Consider the following 22,298-nt stretch of genomic DNA (forward strand, 5'->3'; position numbering starts at 1 on the left):
GTATATGTGACGTCACGTGACATGTTTTTTTACAAGCTGTTTTCTCGCTGGTGGTTCAAACACTTATTGGGCGAATACATGAGGCTTGATACGTTTCGGTAAGTTGTACGTTATAGTACCCCCTTTAAAAGTTTATTCGTGTTTTTTTCGCACTGTATTTAGTAGTAAAGTGGAAATGATTGGTTTACTCACGCCAAGCACTTCAAGGCTACAGTGATCTGTCACGCAACGTAAAAGCTTCAAACGACATTTATTGTTTGATTTTCTTAATATAATCGACAAATTGAGAACATAAATTATTTGCTTATGACTGCATTTCAAACAATGCTTCATTCAAGTCCTCCTGGGACTTTCGTACTTATGAGTTGACAAGTCGTAATTACGACGTCAGGTGCGTTCAAGTCAGTTTAGTCGGCTCAAGATTTCGAGTTTCCCACTCGTAAGAACGACTTTGTGGTGGCGTTCATGTGCGTTCAACTCGTAAATACGATCTATCTGACATGACTTGAACGTATGGTGCAACGTCTGTAGTTGACGGTAAATTTTTGTTTAAATTGATAGTTTATTTGTCCTATAAACTTAAATTGGTCATGTTCTTGTTATGCAGCTAGTTAATGAAATCCAAGTAAAAAAATGCTATCATTTTTGCACCTATAGGTGAAAAATCTTTTGATTTGCCATGTTGCATGTTGCATTTAGCTAACAGCTTTTTTTAATCTTTGTATTTTAGCATTTGTTGATGCTGAAAATCAGTTATACTTATACTGGGATCCTGGTCTAAAAAATATGAAAAACGCACCTGATGCGAATTCTTTGCTCTTCATTTTCTATAAGCAGAGTTAACAGACCCTGTTGTATTTTCTTGTAATTTATTAAAAGAAGCTACACCGCAATCTTGAGCCGACTAAACTGACTTGAACGCTTGTCAACTCGTAAGGACAAACGTCCTTACTTGAACGCAGCATAATTTCGATGAAGGGCGTTAGAGGTGGACTATTAACAGGCCTAAATATGTTTGTGCGGTTGAAATTTAAACATGATAAAAATATAAAAGATGAAAGTACAATCAAATTAACGAAAAAATAGTTACAAATCGATTAAGTAAGAGGCAGCGGACATGCAGTACTTTGTGAATGACCTGTGGGCCTAAATACGAGTTATGCTGGGATATTACTCTTGCAGAGACATGGAAACAATGATTTAATATAGGGGTTATTTTATTTACTTTATTATAAAATACAAAAGTTTTAACATATTACAAACATATGGACCAAAGACTCCTTCACAACCGAGAGTGTTCTTGTCCACAGTATACACCAGATATACATCACCTGCTGTTTAAATGTTTAGTGTTTGCCCTTTAACTTCTCGCTTCTGACTTATTAAATGAGTTGCAAAGACATCACTAGAATCAACTTAGCTAAAATTTCCAAGAACTTTCAGTAAAATGCGATCCTTAAATGTCTTTTACTTTGGTGTCCATGCATTATATAATAGTTAATTCAAGTGTTTATAAACTACACAATGTCAGCAACACAATGTCAATGCACTAATGGTCCTCTTCTGAGCTTTAAGAGGTCATCATTAATCGCTGTGGGGTCCGAACACCAAAGTCAGCATTCAAAGGCATGACTCTGAAAACACACGACCCAGACCCGCTTGGACGTGAAATGGCAAAAGCTGCCTTGGAGACACATACAGTACAACAGTTACAAGCCTTAAAACATTCAATGATAAGGTGCTTTTCATTTCAAACCGGTGCCTACATATGCGTGTGTGGTTTATGACCGTGTTTTCTGACACTCAAACAGCAGAGGATAAATCTGCTCCACTGCAGACGCCACACTCTGCACATTTGGTCCTAGAGAGAGGGAAAGATGGTCATTAACAATAAGCTCTAACATTAGTTCAGCTTTTCATTATACAAGAAAGTAGGTACTAAACAGTGGGTTGCATTCATTATTCATGGGTATATTTGTGTGAAAATGTTTTCATGCAGAAATCATTAAATAATTCTTAAAAAGGTCTATGAAAAATTTAAGGGGGTCTGAATACTTTCTGTACCCACTGTATATATATATATATATAATTCCTGCATATATAAGAACACTAAGACACTTATTAGTATCATAAAATGATTAAAGAAATTTAAATCTTAAACAAATAAAAACAGACCAGAGCCTCATTGTAGCTTACTGCATTATATTTGCTCATTTCTAGACCTTCATGATCTACACAGCTTGAGTCCTGTGGGCTGCCTATAAAGTGGCCCTATTATGCCATTTCGAATATTGCCTTTCATGCTGTGTGTAATGTAGCTGTCTGTGAATGTAAATTATCTGCAAAGTTGTGAAGCTGACAGTGCATATAAAGTAATAATAAAGTTATTGTCTCCCCAAAAAAAAGATTTAAAAAAAAGAATAGACTCTAAATAGCCTAAATGAGTAATCATTAATTCAAATCCCACTTCCGTGACGGCTACACATCACGGGGTAACACATTTGCATAATGCCCACCTGTTCTACGTTGACCGGCTGCTAACAACCACCCCTCAGACACAGTAGCTTGTGTGGTTAACATCATATCTAGAAGATGCTGTGAAAGTAAATTTATTTTATTTTCACTTCCGAATGAAGAGGCTGCAAAGAATCAGTGGTTGACATTCATTTTTTCCCCACTGTGCCACAGCAGCACAATCCCAGTCTTTTTTGTGTTCCCATCATTTTACTGATGACTGCTTCTATAATCTCAGGGAGTTCAACGCAGGATTCACAAACCGCTTGATATTGAAGGATGGCTCAGTACCCAGTTTATTTGGACCAGATTGCTCCTGTGAAACTCGACTTGTAAGTATGATTAATAATTGATGTTTATATTTTCTAGGGATCGTTCAAAATACACATATTTATCTATAAAATAGGCATCTAATGCTCAACTAATGCAGAAACGCATATCTGTTGTACTTTGTGGCAGCAGAGGTTTTCACCTTCGCTTGGCATTCTAATACAGTTTCCACACGTGCACCTAAATAAACCATAACAATGACGCTGCGATCACGTCTTATAACTAACACAAACTAAGTTAACACTAACCACTGAGAAACATCCTGCTCCAGTCATGCTTGCGAATCAGTGTCTGGTTGATCAACTAAAGACGTTTCATCATCGGACTCGGCCTTGACTTTATAAGGTAAAATCAATACAATCTTTTCTCTCTATACATTCAGTTATGGCAATGAGCGTTTCGTTTCCAACACACGCTGTACGCGGTAGACCAATAACAAAGGACTGGGTCATCTGACCAATCAGAGCAGAGTAGGCTCACGCAAAGGAGGGCTTTAGAGAGACTGATTCTTCCAACTGCTTCGTACGAATCTAAGAAATGCAGTGAAATTAAAATGTACATGAAGAGTTCATTTGCAAAAACCTATAACTTTTTTGGTTACACTTTACTTGAAGGGGTGTGCATAAGACTGACATAACACCTTCATAATCATGACATGACACCTTCATAATCATGACATGACACCTACATAATCATGACATGATACAGGTCATGAATGTGAAGGTTTTTTATGCATATTTATGACAACTGTCATTAAGTGTCATTCGCTCAGTTATGTCATTTTTAATGCAAAGATGACATTGTTTGAGATGTCTTTATTATGGGCTATGGTTAGGGGTAAGGGTAGAGGTAGGGTTAGGCCAAATAATGTCATATTTGCATTAAAAATGAGAGAAGTAATAATAACTTAAACAAATACAGGTAATTTACCAAATTTAAGTTAATTGAAAGTATGTTTTTTTTTCATATTAAAAATTAGTTTTATAGGAAAAGCACATAACTCCACATTTCATGTTTTAGAGTTTAAAAAACACTCGTTTAATCTTTGTAATCTCCTCAGATAATGTAAATGCCTGACAAATGTTGTTGTTGTTGTGATCATAAACCGTATGGATGTGATTACACACAATACACAGAGCTTTTCCCTCACCATTGTAAAGCGCTGCTTTTGCAAGGTTCCGTGAAAGCGTTTCAGCTTTTATTTTACTTTTTCGCCCAGAAGAAGATATAAAAGGTCATCAAGTTCGTCGAAATTATCCATCCTCGATCGCTTTTAGTCAGCTTTGACGAAACTCCTCTCAACTAGCACGTCTTTTCAAAGTGAAAGTAGCCTTGTCACCTGACCTGAATACAGCGAGCTGATTGAGATGGTCCTCACTGCAGAACACAAGATCCAGGGGGCGTGGTTGGATCCAGATCCAACTCCTCCCATCTTACATATACCTAAACCTACCATCTCCACCCCCTGATCACTAAACCCACCCATCTCCACCCTTAAACCTACCAATATCCACCCCCTAGATGTGGATCCAACCACGCCCCCTGGATCTTGTGTTCTGCAGTGAGGGGCTACTGCGCTGATTCACTAAAATGGACTTATCGGCTTCTGTTCAAAAACAACAAGAGCGCTTGTAGGCTTCTGCAGTAAAACGTGAACTCGTGATGCCTTGAAAGTGGACAAAACCGGCTTTTTTCACAAAACGTGTTTAGGGTTCAGATCGCGCTATATGTGGAGAATAATGCAGGGCATTTTTTTAAAAAGTGGCGTTTATCGGTTTTTGCAAATGAACTCTTCATATTATGAGAAAACCAAAGTGTTTTTTGACCTTGCGTGCATGTAAACCTGTTGTAGGAGCCTCCCAAAACAATATTAGGAATCTTAAAAATGGCACAATAGGGGCACTTTAATATAATGTGGCTAAATAATCTAGTAATACCCCTTTAATGTATGTGACTAATGCAGTAATCTGCAAGAGCTCTATTGAGGCAAGCACTGAAGCCTTGGTAATTTAAAATCACTTAAAATCAGTAACTTGACACTGAAGTTATGCCTAGTTTAAAAAACACTTGTTTAATCTTTGTAATCTTCTCATAAGACAATGTAGATGCCTGACAAACGTTGTTGTTGTTGTTGTGATCATAAACTGTATGGATGTGATTACACACAATACACAGAGCTTTTCCCTCACCATTGTAAAGCGCTGCTTTTGCAAGGTTCCGTGAAAGCGTTTCAGCTTTTATTTTACTTTTTCGCCCAGAAGAAGATATAAAAGGTCATCAAGTTCGTCGAAATTATCCATCCTCGATCGCTTTTAGTCAGCTTTGACGAAACTCCTCTCAACTAGCACGTCTTTTCAAAGTGAAAGTAGCCTTGTCACCTGACCTGAATACAGCGAGCTGATTGAGATGGTCCTCACTGCAGAACACAAGATCCAGGGGGCGTGGTTGGATCCAGATCCAACTCCTCCCATCTTACATATACCTAAACCTACCATCTCCACCCCCTGATCACTAAACCCACCCATCTCCACCCTTAAACCTACCAATATCCACCCCCTAGATGTGGATCCAACCACGCCCCCTGGATCTTGTGTTCTGCAGTGAGGGGCTACTGCGCTGATTCACTAAAATGGACTTATCGGCTTCTGTTCAAAAACAACAAGAGCGCTTGTAGGCTTCTGCAGTAAAACGTGAACTCGTGATGCCTTGAAAGTGGACAAAACCGGCTTTTTTCACAAAACGTGTTTAGGGTTCAGATCGCGCTATATGTGGAGAATAATGCAGGGCATTTTTTTAAAAAGTGGCGTTTATCGGTTTTTGCAAATGAACTCTTCATATTATGAGAAAACCAAAGTGTTTTTTGACCTTGCGTGCATGTAAACCTGTTGTAGGAGCCTCCCAAAACAATATTAGGAATCTTAAAAATGGCACAATAGGGGCACTTTAATATAATGTGGCTAAATAATCTAGTAATACCCCTTTAATGTATGTGACTAATGCAGTAATCTGCAAGAGCTCTATTGAGGCAAGCACTGAAGCCTTGGTAATTTAAAATCACTTAAAATCAGTAACTTGACACTGAAGTTATGCCTATTGGTAATTTTCATAAGAATTCATTAAATATGATGAACTGGCTTTGTATTAAAAGGTTCTTCAACGGTTCAGATGTTTGCAGTACATTCCATCCAAACACTGATTATGGTAGTGAAAATGATACTGAGCGAATGTTTTGTGATTATTTTACCTGTAACAGTGATATTGCCTGTGGAAAACACCTGCACTGTACTCCTGAGGTTTTTAATCCTGTATGAAGCAGCAGGATGGATCTCGGGTTCATAGCTAAAAATACACACAAACACAAATATAGTGATGAGACCTGCAATCCAGCTGTAGGAGAACATGTTCCTTGGCATATTTTGAGATTGCCAATACACCATTTCACCACTAGAGAGCACTGTTCCTCATTTTTAGACTCAATGTTCCTTTGGAGCTGGTGTTAACATCTGTCTCTGACAATCCTATCACAAGTGGTCAGGCGACACAAATTACTGTTCACAGCTGGTATTAACATGCTTCTCAAATGTGCCTCCAGTGACCACTTGTGACTGGATTTCATTGAAGGGAAGGTCTCAGATTTCTTCACTACATCCGTCACTTATCGTTTAAACCGGTATTTAGCACTGACCAGTTGTCAGGTTGTCCCAAAATGGATGTTAATACCAAATGTAAATGAGCACGAGCACAAATTATACGTTTACAAAGCCAGTCGGTTGTCTCTTACCTGTTTTCATTAATACTGGCCATCCACAAAACAAATGCACTTACTATTAAAATGCATAAGTATAATGATATTTCTGTGTAGTTTGAGAACACCGTGAGAGGAAATATAATGTCTTACCTGGCAATAGGGCGGTTATTCTTAGTGAACTCAATGAGACGAATTTGAAAAGGCAAGGAGCACACTGCCAACACATTGACAACCTTAAAGTCCGTGAACCTCACCTGCAAATGAGACAATCCCATTTATACATCATTCAGAAGTTCTACAAAGCTCAATTAGCAATTTAGACACCTTGAATCCAATCTTCTGCAGGCAGCGGGCCAACCGTCGAGCACCTAGTTTGGCTTCCTCCTCACTAAACAAAAATAAACATGCATGAAATTTTAGAACACTGACAATTTCAGCAGCAGCACAAATAACTCTTGGCTTATTTAGTATTCTGAGAATTGAAAAGCAGATTTTAGTAAGACCTTGTTGCTCCAGTGCAAATAATTTTCCCTGATGACCATATAGAGGCAGTGATACGTGGTTTCCGCAGCTTCATCAGGACTTTCTGGAGAAACATCCACAGAACATAAGCAACAACAGGCATTAATGATTGGCCATATACTGATTAATAGTGTTGATACTGATGATTTCAGGCAAAAGGTGAAAACATGATAGCATTTTCCATATATTGAGCACATGTTGGTGTACCATTACAGCTTCACAGAAACAAAATGCATGCTTTGAAGTAAAAAACACTAGACGTGTTAAACGATTATGTAACAGAACTGACATAGCAGGAAAAGCTGCTGGTCTTCAAAAAATAACATCAGCCATATTCATCAAGCTTAACCATTCAACCTATTTAACCATTCAGTTACCTATTGTAGTAAACATGATCAAACAAACATTTGTTTTAAATTTAATAACTTTATGCATTTCACATTTTGGAAAAAATTGAAAAGACAAATCACACAAATTAAAAACATTTCTTTGCAAATGAAGAAAGAAAGACATGAACATCTTGGATGACATGGGGGTGAGTAAATTATCAGGACATTTTTATTCTGGAAGTGAACTAATCCTTTAAGGCCATGGTAATACCATTTAATCTTTCCATACTAACATGTAAATCCAGAATATAGGTGCTAAGGTATAACAACTCATCTCCAAAGCTCTAACTGTTTAGACTTACTCCCATTTCAGGTTTGTAGATGACATTAGACCCCTCTAGGCCAATGGTACGCAGGTTTAGATGGCACCTGGTTCTGAAGACAGATACGACATTGGAAACAATGATATCAAGCGCCACATCATTACTGGGTTCCATGGAGCCGCTGTAGATGTTTTATTGAGCTTGACAACCCCTTTACAGATGCATGTCACGTTACAAAACAAAACCTGCAAAACATATACACATAAGAATTTTTCTCCAGGTACTGGGTGGTTTTACATTACATTTTGATGTTAGCTAAAGCGAAGTTACATGTCTTAAATGACTGATAACCAAATGTTTCTAGGTTTAATACCCACAATAGGTGGTGATTCATTAACTATGCCTATTGTGCCCCAAACAAAGGCACTTAACCCCAGCTTTTCCATGGGGAATGATCCCTGTAATAAAAGTCACTTTGGATAAACGCATCTGTTAAAATGACTACTTATATGTACTAAAGTGAAAAAGCATACTAGTTTACCTCTGAGATGCCTACTTGAAAAATATCAAAGCAGCCATTAATTTACAGCTGCTTTATTTTAGCATACAAGTTGTGTGTCCAAAGCACTGGCACACAGTTTGAACAGATCAAATGACAAAACAATACGCTTGCAGAGCATTGTGCTACTTTAGTATATTTTTGCAGAAACTCCTAACAAATTAATTTACATTTCATGGTAAAATATTTTATTTGAGCACAAATTATTCATTCAACAAACACGTTTATCGAAAGCAACACAGGCAATTCATCAGCAGGAGACAACATTAAACGTGCATGCTAGCTATTTCAGCTCAAATACTAAATAACAGCGCTTATTAGTTAGAAGTAACAGTTAAATGTCCATATGCATGCAAAAGCGGCCATAAATTGGTTAAAACAACAGAGAGAGAAGTGAATAGCAAACACACTGAGCTAATAAACTTTAACTTACTTGACTGATATGGGGCGTAAAACGGGGCGTGCGAGAGAATCTTCTTATAAAATGTTGCGAGACGATATTAAAACGAGTGTTTAAATGTTTTAAAATCTATATGAATAAAAATAACGGTCGGAAGGGCACCAAAAGTAAACAAAAGCACCAACACACAAACAACAGACAACCGGCGATTGTTGTCAAGGATGCCTCAGTTCCTGCGCGAGATGAGAAACTGCCCGTTCGAACCATAGGGTCCAAACACACTACAGCGCCTCCACATGGATAGGAGAAGAACAGCAACCCAAGTTCTTCTTCTTCTTCTTCTTCTTTGGAATTTTTGGCGTATTCCGCACCATAGGCACATACCGCCACCAACTGTTTAAGCGACCCAAGTTTAGCTTCTGTTTTCCTTCGTAAACGACAGACTAGCCTACTAGTGCCATCTTTTGGTACGAGACATTTTAGTATGTTCCAATAACAACAGTGTAATTTGAATATTTTAAAACTTGATCATGATATTGAATTTCATAAATGAAATCAGAGTGTTAAAATACCCCTTTCTTAATCTTGAATCATGGGCCAAATATGTCCCAAAACTTTACCTACCATTAGTTTTTAAAATAGCAGCATTTCCACCAGAACTCAATATTTCGCGTGAATTCAAATGTATTAAATTAGAAGATTAAAATAAACAGACAACAAATATGAATCTTTAAAAACTTTGTCCAAAATAAAAATAACAAAACAAATAGGTAATTTCTATAACACGTTTTTACATAAATGAAATCAGAGTGTTAAAATACCCCTTTCTTAATCTTGAATCATGGACCAAATATGTCCCAAAACTTTACCTACCATTAGTTTTTAAAATAGCTGCATTTCCACCAGAACTCAATATTTCGCGTGAATTCAAATGTATTAAATTAGAAGATTAAAATAAACAGACAACAAATATGAATCTTTAAAAACTTTGTCCAAAATAAAAATAACAAAACAAATAGGTAATTTCTATAACACGTTTTTAAAAAATCTTTCATGTTTTATCAGCACATTTTGTGCAGACATACAATTTACTCTGTTTTTTTCTTTAATTCAGGCAGTATCAAACTCAGCCTTCATCCAAAAGGTCCTCTTTCCATTTCACCTGCTATGAGTTCAAGAACATTACAAAGACACAGGTGAGTTTTATCGTGTTTTTTAACTCACTGTGCTTATTTTCTGTCATAATCTTGATACATGAATTCCATCTCACTGGGATTTTTATTATAATTAATCTAGAAAAACAAAGTCTGCTGTCTTTAATATATGGATAACATACTATGAAATATGGTTTTGTTGTAAACACCGTAACATTTGCAGACTGTGTTGAGAGTTCACTAGATGAAGCTGAGTCTGTGCAGACATACTACACAGTCTGAAGTGTAGTATGATTTCATGTGTCCACTGAAGTAAATGCTAGATTTGTCAATGCTTTTATTAAATGTTTGACACTTTTTTGTGCCTAAAGTTGTTGAACAATATCGAGTGATTGACAAGGAGAAACGCATTTTGTAAGAAAATGAAAGAAGCAGGAGTTTGCACTCCAGCAAATGTGAATACCTCTGAACATGTTGAACCAGTTAATCCAAAATAAGTACTTAATACTTAAACAATTGCTCTTCTTATACTTTCTACATCTTTCCATGCGTCTGATGGTATCGTCCAGCACTGCATTGTGTCCGACACCCTTTTTTCCGAGATATTATTCACAGCTTTCCATGTCTGTGTTTATTTTGTCCTGTCTCAGGTCCAGGTTTAAGGGGGTCAGCAGCTTTTGTCCAAAGTGGACGTATCTGGACAGAAAGCATTGTTAGCGGTTTTGAAGTAGCAGAATTGAAGTAGCCATTCTGGCATGAGTAGGAGAAAAGGATATAACTGAGGGTTTTCAGCTGTCTGAAGGGACCTTTAGCACTTTTAGTGAATGAACTCATGACACCTGGATTATACACTGTACCAGCCTTAGATAAATAGTCCTAATTTATATGATATGATACTATCAGTAATGTCCCTGGAAGACAGTCGAATCAAGTCACCTTTATTTTTATAGTGTTTTATACAATACAAATTGTTTCAAAGCACAGTAAAAACAGGAAAACAGAGGAATTTAGCATTGCATCACTTGCTCATCAATGGATCATCTGCAGTGAATGGGTGCCGTCAGAATGAGAGTCCAAACAGGTGATAAAAACATATAATCCACAGAACTCCAGTTCATCATTTAACATTTTGTGAAGTGAAAAGCTGTGTAATCCACCATTAAGACATTTTTAACTTCAAACCGCTGTTTCTGGCAAAAAATATGTATCAGCTATCCATAATATTGTTTTCTCCAAAGTTGTCTCGTCTGAATCAGGAGAGAAATAGGCCTATACAGAGATCAAGCATGGTTTACAATTGAAAACAGCTCTAAACAAATGTGTTCGTGGATTTTGATGTGAGAGGACAACAGGGGATGAACTTTTTCACTGGAGAAAGCATTATTATGGACTATGGGCTCATATTTTGGCCAGAAGCAACAGTTTGAAGTTAAAAACATCTTAATGATGGATTTGTTTCTCACAAACACGCAGGTTTTTGCTTCACAAGATGTTAATTGATTGACTGGAGTCATTCTGACGGCACCCATTCACTGCAGAAGATCCATTGCTGAGCAAGTGATGAAATGCTTAATTTCTCCAAATCTGTTCTGATTAAGAAACAAACTAATCTACATCTTGGATGGACTGAGGGTGAGTATATTTTCAGGATATTTTAATTTTGAGGCGAACTATTCCTTATTAGTGCAATTTTACTTTCATCCGTCTCTAATTTTTCATTCTAAAGTATTTACCAAGCAATTCAGATTTTACTAATTTGGGCTCGCCTGAACTCTGTTGCACTCTTAAGACCCTTGACTCTCTGTCCAAACTGGACGTTTCCCAAGCAAAACAGCACAATAGCTTCAGAGTGATTCAGTGCTGTTGTTTGGTTCCTCCTTGGTTACCAGATAGGCTTTGTGAAATCTCAAGGGCCTCTCTGGCAGAAATATACTGAAGTAAATAAAATAAATTGTGTGTGGAAAGCCCTGTAAAGATGTCCAGAGCTGTTTACTATAAAGCTTGAGATTTAAAGCAGGTTAGAGCAGTGTCAGACCACAAGCGACGTCTGCCGTGCCCCCCCACCGCACTGCAACTTCAGAGACTTAAGTGTGTTTATAGACTATAAAATAGACCTTAGCATCATTGAAATTCTCTTCCTGAGAGAAATAATACATTGTTCATTAAGATAGAAGATACATAAACAGAGAGAACAGGCAGAGTAAACACATTCTCCATCACTCCCTTGCTCCTCCATGAGCCCTGCCTGGCCCCGACCACCAAGATCCTCTTGGATCTTCTGTTCTACTATCAGCTCATCTTTTGGATGGGGAAAAAATAACCATTGCTTTTACGCCAGTCGATTCCAGAACCATCATTCTTGTTTACCTTTCTGGAGGTCAGAAAAAGGAAGTACTGTTATCTACTCAGCCAAACAGCATAAACATTGCCCGATGGCTTAATACCAGCATGACGCACCATTTGCATATTGCATATTGTGCTAGTACAGAGGATGCTCAAGGTCATGCAGAACTCGGGTCGGAGGTTAAGAAAGGGTCGGTTTCGTTGGAGAGTGTTTGGGGTTAGATGAGGGGCATTGGACGGCCTAAGCTTGCAGGAGGATGTGAGTTCTGGAACCCTTTAGAACCCTTGTAAAAATGAAATCAAATGCATCTGGACGCCTCTTTGTCTAGTTTGAAGACAGAGATGCTGAAACGCCATGTCATATTAAACATTGTTTGTGCTGCTGGATGTGTTGCTGAGGTAATGAGGGTGATTTGTAAACAAGGAGGGGTGGAGCATGACCTTCCCTCCATGTTTACATTGGGCAGAAATCACAGGAACCAAACACTGGGATTGCTGCACTACAATGCATTCTGGGTAATGATGCGCGTTGGCGAGCAGCCATCTCAGATATTCTCTTCTTTACAGATGAAAATGCTTTTGGCCTTGTTTTTACAGCTTTATCTAGAGGGCTTTCAGGTAAATAAATGAAGTAATGTGCATAAAACCTGCACTTCCAGTAATCAGGTCTTACTCAGGCCACCAGAACAGGAATGGGCGTAGTGCAGTTTCACATATTTAGATCACGGTAACGTGAAGTTAATGTGATACTAATCAGATACTTAATGTGCAGTGACTGTGCTTTCATTTTATTTGTATTTTTTTCTAGGCCATGTTTTTCCCAAATTAAATTAGAAATTCTACTTTGAAATTTAAGTTTTCTAAGCAAATTTCTGTCATTGGTTGACAGAAATACATTTTTGGTGGATTAATTTCAAGATTATGTTTGGAATGGGGCAGGTTGTCGCTTTTGAATATCCATTGAGTTTGAGTTTAATGCAAACAAGTTTAACATCAATGCCGATTGGTTAAAAGGCTTGAGAACTGATTATGTTAAGTCATTGACCTCAACCTGGTGCAGTAGTCTTGTTGTGATTGTTTATGCTAGTTCCTCTATTTAATTACAAAAATGCAAGGCATTCTTCTTCATTAATCACCAATCAGATGGTATCACCCCCAAACTCACACCATTGGTTAAGCCAGTGTTGCTGTTGTTGGTCTGTTTGGGGTGTTCAAACAAACAGAGCAATGTTTTTATAGCGCCACAGTATTTACACATTTTGGATTATCACCCTGTGAATTGCTTACTTGTATTTGGCTTGTCATATTAAGATATGATAGAAGAAAGTATTTTAACATTCAATAACTACTGAGTATTTTTTTACATTATTTTGTAGGACAGTGCCATTGAATGTGCATGTTTTAACAGACTTCTCACCTACCTGCCACTACAAATATTTGTCCTGCTTCTCTGTGCCATTTCTGTTAAATGCACATAAACAGGAAGTTCAGGCTTGGTAGAGGAGCTGGCACAGGTGAGGATGGAGGTCAGAGGTCAGCTGTTTCTGTGGCGATGGAGTGCTTGGGTGTGGTGCTCTGGCTGTGTTTGGACTGAGCAAGAAAAGGCAATGAAGATGTGTTTATAAAGACGAGCCTCTCTCATCACAAACACCTCTCTCCTCTTCTCTCTGCCTCTCTATCTTTCTCTCATCCTCTCCTCGAGATAAATAAACTGATAAAAAGCGGGAGGGAAAGGCCATGACGTCAGTCGGGCCCCTGAAACTGTGAGTGATGTCACAGCTCTCCCTGACCTCTGCTGTCACTCAGGCTAGAGTGTTTTTATGTGAGGGCTTCTCCTCTGAGTTCAACTGCTCAAAAAATAAGAAAGCTGGACACTTTTTGTAAATCTACTACATCTTGCACAGTGGAACAATACATGAGTTTGTGCCACGTACACACTGCAAAGTTTTGCGAGTGACAACCGCATTAATGTTGCATGTGTGTGGATGGACTGCAGGAGTCATTCCTACTTTCCCAAACTCGCAAAGTTTTGGCTGTTTCTGTAATATTTTATAGCAGCGTACATCAAGCGAACAATCAGTGCCCAAAAGAGAGTGACCTCACTGTTTTTATGAGCTAGTTATTCAGTCTTGTTTTGTAGACATTTAACAAATTTTATGTAGACTTGGCTGTCAATATCTGAATTTTTCAGGTGTACAGTGTTATTGTCAGTTTACAGGGCTTTTCATATCTTAAATTGTTAGCCCAGGGTCATTATTAACCCTGGGTAAATGTTTTATTACCCACCTTGATCCATGTTAGTTAGTTAGTATTAGAGATAAACCCGTAATCGATTTGACTGTTTGTTTGTTTTTCTACATGGTACTTTCAATATGTAGCTTAACAATTAGTTTGTAACTACTTAGATATATAAAACTTTCCATAAATAACAATAACAATTGTTTTTAGAAGTAAAATATTCATATTCATGTTTTTATTGTCAAAAAACTTTGTAGTACTGTACTACTGCAATTAATAAAAAATCAATTAAACATATTGGTTAACAAAAACTTAAAAATAATTTGTATTGGTCATTAAGGGGGTAATATCTGTCAAGCTCTAGTTAGTTAGTCCTCAGGTTTTGATATTTCAACGTGTACATCTGTAAACAATGCTTATTATTCGTACTTGCATATGTACAGTACCGTTCAATTTTTATTTTTTGGATAAAAATTTATACTTTTATTCAGCAAGAACACAAACTGATCAAAAGTGACTAAAGATACTTACTTAGTTACAAAAGAATCTTTTGAACTTTCAAAAGAAAGAGAATCCTGTAAAAATGTATCATATTTTCCACAAAAATATTAAGCAGATAAGTAATGGTTGCTGAAAATTAGGCTTTGTCATCACAGGAATAAATTACAAATTGTAAAATATATTATAAAAATGTACATATAAATAATAGCTACTTTTAAATAACTGAGTATTTTTTTACATTATTTTGTAGGACAGTGCCATTGAATGTGCATGTTTTAACAGACTTCTCACCTACCTGCCACTACAAATATTTGTCCTGCTTCTCTGTGCCATTTCTGTTAAATGCACATAAACAGGAAGTTCAGGCTTGGTAGAGGAGCTGGCACAGGTGAGGATGGAGGTCAGAGGTCAGCTGTTTCTGTGGCGATGGAGTGCTTGGGTGTGGTGCTCTGGCTGTGTTTGGACTGAGCAAGAAAAGGCAATGAAGATGTGTTTATAAAGACGAGCCTCTCTCATCACAAACACCTCTCTCCTCTTCTCTCTGCCTCTCTATCTTTCTCTCATCCTCTCCTCGAGATAAATAAACTGATAAAAAGCGGGAGGGAAAGGCCATGACGTCAGTCGGGCCCCTGAAACTGTGAGTGATGTCACAGCTCTCCCTGACCTCTGCTGTCACTCAGGCTAGAGTGTTTTTATGTGAGGGCTTCTCCTCTGAGTTCAACTGCTCAAAAAATAAGAAAGCTGGACACTTTTTGTAAATCTACTACATCTTGCACAGTGGAACAATACATGAGTTTGTGCCACGTACACACTGCAAAGTTTTGCGAGTGACAACTGCATTAATGTTGCATGTGTGTGGATGGACTGCAGGAGTCATTCCTACTTTCCCAAACTCGCAAAGTTTTGGCTGTTTCTGTAATATTTTATAGCAGCGTACATCAAGCGAACAATCAGTGCCCAAAAGAGAGTGACCTCACTGTTTTTATGAGCTAGTTATTCAGTCTTGTTTTGTAGACATTTAACAAATTTTATGTAGACTTGGCTGTCAATATCTGAATTTTTCAGGTGTACAGTGTTATTGTCAGTTTACAGGGCTTTTCATATCTTAAATTGTTAGCCCAGGGTCATTATTAACCCTGGGTAAATGTTTTATTACCCACCTTGATCCATGTTAGTTAGTTAGTATTAGAGATAAACCCATAATCGATTTGACTGTTTGTTTGTTTTTCTACATGGTACTTTCAATATGTAGCTTAACAATTAGTTTGTAACTACTTAGATATATAAAACTTTCCATAAATAACAATAACAATTGTTTTTAGAAGTAAAATATTCATATTCATGTTTTTATTGTCAAAAAACTTTGTAGTACTGTACTACTGCAATTAATAAAAAATCAATTAAACATATTGGTTAACAAAAACTTAAAAATAATTTGTATTGGTCATTAAGGGGGTAATATCTGTCAAGCTCTAGTTAGTTAGTCCTCAGGTTTTGATATTTCAACGTGTACATCTGTAAACAATGCTTATTATTCGTACTTGCATATGTACAGTACCGTTCAATTTTTATTTTTTGGATAAAAATTTATACTTTTATTCAGCAAGAACACAAACTGATCAAAAGTGACTAAAGATACTTACTTAGTTACAAAAGAATCTTTTGAACTTTCAAAAGAAAGAGAATCCTGTAAAAATGTATCATATTTTCCACAAAAATATTAAGCAGATAAGTAATGGTTGCTGAAAATTAGGCTTTGTCATCACAGGAATAAATTACAAATTGTAAAATATATTATAAAAATGTACATATAAATAATAGCTACTTTTAAATAATAAATGATATAATATATATAATAAAAATAATATTTAGTAATAATATTTTACAGTATTGCTGTTTAACTGTATTTTAGATCAAATAAATGCAGCCAGGATGAGCATAAAATACTTTTTTTTTTTAATATTAAAAAAATGAATGGTAGTGAAAATGTGAAAGTGCTGTGACTGTAAAAAGGCAGTTTATGATTAGTTGTCTTTTGCTAAATAACTTGCTTTAATTGTCGAGTACCTCATTGTTTCACCCTGTTAAGCTTTGGAACCCAGGTGGTAAGGTGGTACTTACCCTGCGCTAACCCTGGTCTTTATCCGAATGTTGGGTTAAATGTAGTGTGAAAAATGTTTGTGTGTAGATTGGGTTAAGCAGTCAGAAGAAGAGTGGTGACTGTATTTTGCATTAGTGTGTATGTGCCCAGTATGCAGCCTCTGTTTTAGTCACTATTAAAGATAAGGTGGTTAGTATGGCATGACATAATACAAGTTGCCAGTCAGTAACCATCATCATGCATATGAAGTATAAGCGTTCACTGGCTGGGATTGTACAAGATGTTGTTTTCTTTGTACTGGAAGTACCAAAATATCTGTGGTCTGGTCAACCCCAGTGAGTGACCGAGGCGGTACAGATAAGACGGTGAATGACTGTTTGACCTCAGACACATACATCACTGCCTGTGTGGTAAAGTGCACATGTAACAAGAGTGTGTTGTGTTTTCAGGGGGTAGTGCGTTGGAGTTTTATCCATCAACACAAGTTATAATTCAGTTTATAATGAATGCTAGTGATACTTGGTTAATTTCTGAAATATTATTTTTAGCTTTTGTTACAGTTTCTGACCTTTATGTTCTCTATATGTGATTGTTTATGTGTTTTGTGTGTGTGTGTGTGTGTGTTTTAATGTTGGCTTGTGAAAGTCAGCCAAAGGCTGGACCCTTTTAGAAAAAGAATTCCTAGAAAAGAATCCTTCATCATTGTAATGGCAGCCCTCATTTGAAATCATAACGATCATGAGCTTAATGAACGTAATGGTCAGATGACATAACAGTTCACCTCTTAGATCTGAGGATGTTATTAAAACTCAAAACCAAAAGCAATAAAAATCTGTCAAATATGTGATTGACCCCAGCAGAGAGATATTAATCATCAGACTTATTCACATGAGATTTGTATTTCTCCTCTTGAGTTTCATATCCTGTTAGAATGTGTTGGTGACTGGATGAGTTCAGCAACCCTCGCTTCTCTCTTTAGTTCTCTCTCTCTCACTGTATTTGCATGAATTTGCTAAGGTATCACAAATATTTTAATCAATTGGAAATGATTTAATTCTAAACTATATCTTCATATATTTTTTAAATAAGAATTGTATTAAATAAATATATATTATACAGTATATAACAACATACACATTTTAATTGATATATAATGTATATTAATTATATATTAATTAAATCATTTTAAATGATAAAAAATGTTAATTACACACATGTCCATTTAAAATAATTAATAATTGTATTAAAAATATTTATATTATATTTAACAATATACATAATCTTTTATACTGTTATTTCTGTATTTAACAATATTTAATACTGTTAAATTAATTGTAAAATTATTACAGAACAAATTTAAATATAATGTATATTATATACATTAACTAAATAAAAAATTATGAAATAGAATTATTAAATAATATATGTTATATAAGTATATTTAATAAATTATCGATTATTTAAAATGATAAAACTATACATGTGTTTGTGTGTGTGTGTATATATATATATATATATATATATATGCAGGGCATTCCAGATAGTTATGCTGTAATACAAACATTTGCACTTGTTTTTCTTTCAAACTGTATACGAAATTGTTTCTTTTACTACGTCAGTATTTTGACGTACAGTATTTGAACATAACTGCACAGGCTTTGAATGTAATCCCAATGATCCTCCTTGGTTCTGTATTTTTGTCTTGAATGGCATATTAATATTAAACAATGTACAAGTGCAGACTTTTGCATTACAGCATAAGTATATGGACTGTTCAACAGTATCAGGGTAAATTACTTAAATTTTTGAACTGTTGTGTTTTATCTTTGTGCTGGATTAGTAGTACTGCACCTGTGTAAATGTCATTAAAGGATTGATTCACTTCCAGAATAAAAACATTTAAAATGTATATACTTTTTAACCCCTGGAATGTTTTCCTCAAAAACCTTAATTTCTTTGTGAATGACGACAGAAAGAAATTAACATCTTGGATGACATGGGTGTAAATAACTTATCAGGAAATTTTTATTCTGAAAGTGAACTAATCCTTTAAGAGAGGGGAAACAGCACTCTCTTTTTACAAGCATCGACACAATACCATTTTCTCTCTCTTCTCTGTTACAAGAGAAAAGAGCAGAGGTTTTTTTTTAGAATAGGCTAAATAAATGATTCATGTTCTCATGTTCTGCTTCCCCTAGAAACTCTTTCTCAATGAGAACAAGATGTTTAGAAAGCAATGAATGGGAAAAGATGATTATAAAAGTTGGATTTTCCAATTTGGCCTCAATCAAAGCCAGATTTGAGCTTGCCTAAGCCGTCATCCCATCCACCATCTCCTCGTTTTTACCTTCTCTCTCATATTTAAGTTGCTTTTTGTCATCTTTAAAATAAGAAGAACTGCACTTTCACCCGCCAACTGCTTCTGATAACTGATCCATCATGCTGAATGTGTGTGTGTGTAGCATGTGGGTTAAAAGTTATCTGCACAGCTGTGTATGGATGAGAGACTGCACATATGCATTAACCCCTCTCAGACACCTGTGTGTGTAGACCAGATAGATGAATGAGAGACTGTAAGGGAAAAGGCACAAGGGAAGCGCATATGCGTTTATTATCTTTAATCACGAGGAAAAGAGATAAGAACCATCATACTGTCAGTAAAATGATAGATTGAAAGCTTTACACAAATACACGTGCATGCAGACACACACCACATCCACTACAACTGTATAACACTCCTTATTTCCTTTCAAACACTTCTCTTCTGTGTCAAACAGGTCTTGTGTGCCAAATCTATCTATACAAATCTATGAGGCATTCAATGAGATTAAAATAGCTAATATTTCATTATTTCAAGATAAACATGAGCAACTAAAAGGAACAAGGCAGAGAACTTGTACAGAGGGACTGAAATGGACTCATGCTCTGAGAGATCGTTTGACCTTTGACCTGAAGAGGTTTACTAAGACGTGTAGCTCAAACACTCAACTTGTTTTCTTTCCACCACAGACACTCGGACTGAACTCTGTCCACCATCTTGACAGGAAGACTTGACGCATTTTGGAGACATTAAGCATTTTTGTGCTTGTTTGGGAAAACTCTGACCGGCTGCACTGTGAGCGAATATGTGGATGAATCAGATAAACTAAGTTTGAAATCTGGCCACGATGCAGATTTACTGCGCAAGTTATTTGCTGACAGTTATCAAAATATTTGGCGAGAGTGCCTAGTGGATACTGAGGTTACACTGAAGAGAAAGTAGAGTAATGTTTAAGGGGAAAAATTCACATGTTGGCAAGTTATTTGATACATTTTTGGTGGATTAATTTCAAGATTATGTTTGGAATGGGGCAGGTTGTCGCTTTTGAATATCCATTGAGTTTGAGTTTAATGCAAACAAGTTTAACATCAATGCCGATTGGTTAAAAGGCTTGAGAACTGATTATGTTAAGTCATTGACCTCAACCTGGTGCAGTAGTCTTGTTGTGATTGTTTATGCTAGTTCCTCTATTTAATTACAAAAATGCAAGGCATTCTTCTTCATTAATTTGAACAATACGAAATAATGACACAGTTCCTTGTGAAAAGTGTAGAAATTTGGTAAAGTTTTCAAATCAATAATTTTCCAAGGGTAATAATTGTTAATTGCTAAATCAGGGTTTTCTTCTGTCACAAAAGTTAGCATTTTTCATTTTTAATTCAGAGAAATTTACAAATTTAGGAAATAACCAGTAATGCAAATCCTCCCAAACAGCACAAGCAAATTTACAATCATAAAATCAATGTTGTTTCAATCCATTCATCACAAAAAGAGCAATTGTTAAACTCTAGACTAAATTAAAATTAATACTAAATTCTCTGGAAGGATATATTCTGTTAAGGGTTTCAAAGTGGACTTCCTTTTGCTTTTGGTGCAATTGGAAATTTTAAATATTTTGTTCATTTGTAATTTCTTAGCTTCATTTATAGAAAAATATTGAAAATTTAAATTTTTATTTTATATTTATTTTATAATAATTCTTAGTTGGGTCAAGATGCTCATGTTTGAATTGAACACAGAAGCAAATACAATTTTAGAGTGAATAACAATGACAGTTTCTGCTTTTTGCTAATACAATAGTGAATTTAAAGATGTTTAGTGCATTTTTCCCTATTAAAAATACAGTTAAAGGTGCAGTAGGAGATCTTGGAAAATGCTAACTTTAGCCTGATAGCACTGAAAGCATATGTCCCACCCTCCCTGCAAATCGCCGTCCTAAGCCACGCCTCCTAAACGCATGAACGAGCACAGACCAGACAACCAGAGACAACATTACTACATCATGTGTCATTCACCGGTGAGAAAACTTTATAGTACAGTTAGTAACAGTACTACAATACCAAGGAAGGTCAGGTTGTTGTTGTTTGTCTGACATTCTTGCTCTGTCTGCACAACGCGCTGATAACGTATCCTGTCTGCGCAAACAGAGCGTGCAGAGGCATGCAAATACATATGTTGACAAGCAGGTAGGAAAGCCTATCATAATGTTCGGACCGAACATTTTGATTGGACGAACATTTCTTGGTCCTACGCCTTCCTCAGAATATATAAATACATATAAATACATTTAGACCACTTAACTTAATGATTGCCATCGGGATGTGAAGAGACTTTCAACCAGCATAACAAAAAATGTTTCTGAAGACAATCACCTATTGCACCTTTAAGGAAAAAAGCAGCCTAGACAGTCTACAAAATATCTTGTTTTGCAAATGAAAAAACGATTGTAGTTATCACAGCTTATATTTTAACATTAGAATAAGTAATAGTGTGTTGTTTCAACTTAAAAAGTGTTTATGCTTGACTTTGAATTATAAGTTTAGTTATCTTTAGTTTAGTTCAAATTTGAACTTAAATATCCAACTTAAGTTGTTGTGACTAATTGCAGCAACATTTTTACAGTGAAGAAAGTCAGGTGGGTTTGAATGACAGCAGGGTGAGTAAATGACAAAATGTATTAATTTTGTGTGAACTGTTCCTTTGAGAGACAACAGTAACTAGGTGTGTGTGTACAGGAATGTCATTAGCATGAGTGTTACTCCACACTGTATGAGTTCAACTTCGTTCATCTGCTAAATTCTGTCATGTTTACAGAGCAAGAGAAGGATGAAAGGACCATGGGGAGGAATCGGAAAATGTATAAGGTGTTTATATGTATCCGTGTGTGTGTGTGTGTGTGTGTGTGTGTGTGTGTGT

General features: G+C 36.2%; 2 protein-coding genes across 5 annotated transcripts in view; one reads left to right on the forward strand and one right to left on the reverse strand.

Moving 5' to 3' along the window:
• The first annotated feature begins 49 nt into the window (after window positions 1-49).
• Window positions 50-22,298, forward strand: part of LOC107549058 (transcription factor 21-like) — a 34,402-nt gene continuing 12,153 nt past the window's right edge. The window contains exon 1 of the mRNA XM_016229984.1: window positions 50-98. The gene's annotated coding sequence lies outside the window, so the exon portion shown is untranslated. The remainder of the gene's footprint in view (window positions 99-22,298) is intronic.
• LOC107549057 (TATA box-binding protein-like protein 1) lies at window positions 976-9,034 on the reverse strand. 4 transcript variants are annotated; one of them, XM_016229982.1, is made up of 8 exons: window positions 8,759-9,033; window positions 7,806-8,011; window positions 7,096-7,178; window positions 6,917-6,980; window positions 6,743-6,846; window positions 6,089-6,183; window positions 1,767-1,861; window positions 976-1,680 (listed from the first exon to the last, which is right to left on the reverse strand). In XM_016229982.1, exons 2-7 carry the CDS (start codon window positions 7,938-7,940, stop codon window positions 1,782-1,784), a joined length of 561 nt encoding a protein of 186 aa, XP_016085468.1. In that variant the 5' UTR covers window positions 7,941-8,011; window positions 8,759-9,033; the 3' UTR covers window positions 976-1,680; window positions 1,767-1,781. The 4 variants fall into 4 exon arrangements, with proteins under 4 accessions (XP_016085468.1, XP_016085467.1, XP_016085466.1 ...); XM_016229981.1 differs by having other exon boundaries at window positions 976-1,684; XM_016229983.1 differs by lacking the exon at window positions 976-1,680 and adding an exon at window positions 2,517-2,595 and having other exon boundaries at window positions 1,785-1,861; window positions 8,759-9,034.

The sequence above is a fragment of the Sinocyclocheilus grahami genome, unplaced genomic scaffold, assembly GCF_001515645.1.
Source record: "Sinocyclocheilus grahami isolate Dianchi unplaced genomic scaffold, SAMN03320097.WGS_v1.1 scaffold361.1, whole genome shotgun sequence".
Taxonomy (NCBI): Eukaryota; Metazoa; Chordata; class Actinopteri; order Cypriniformes; family Cyprinidae; genus Sinocyclocheilus; species Sinocyclocheilus grahami.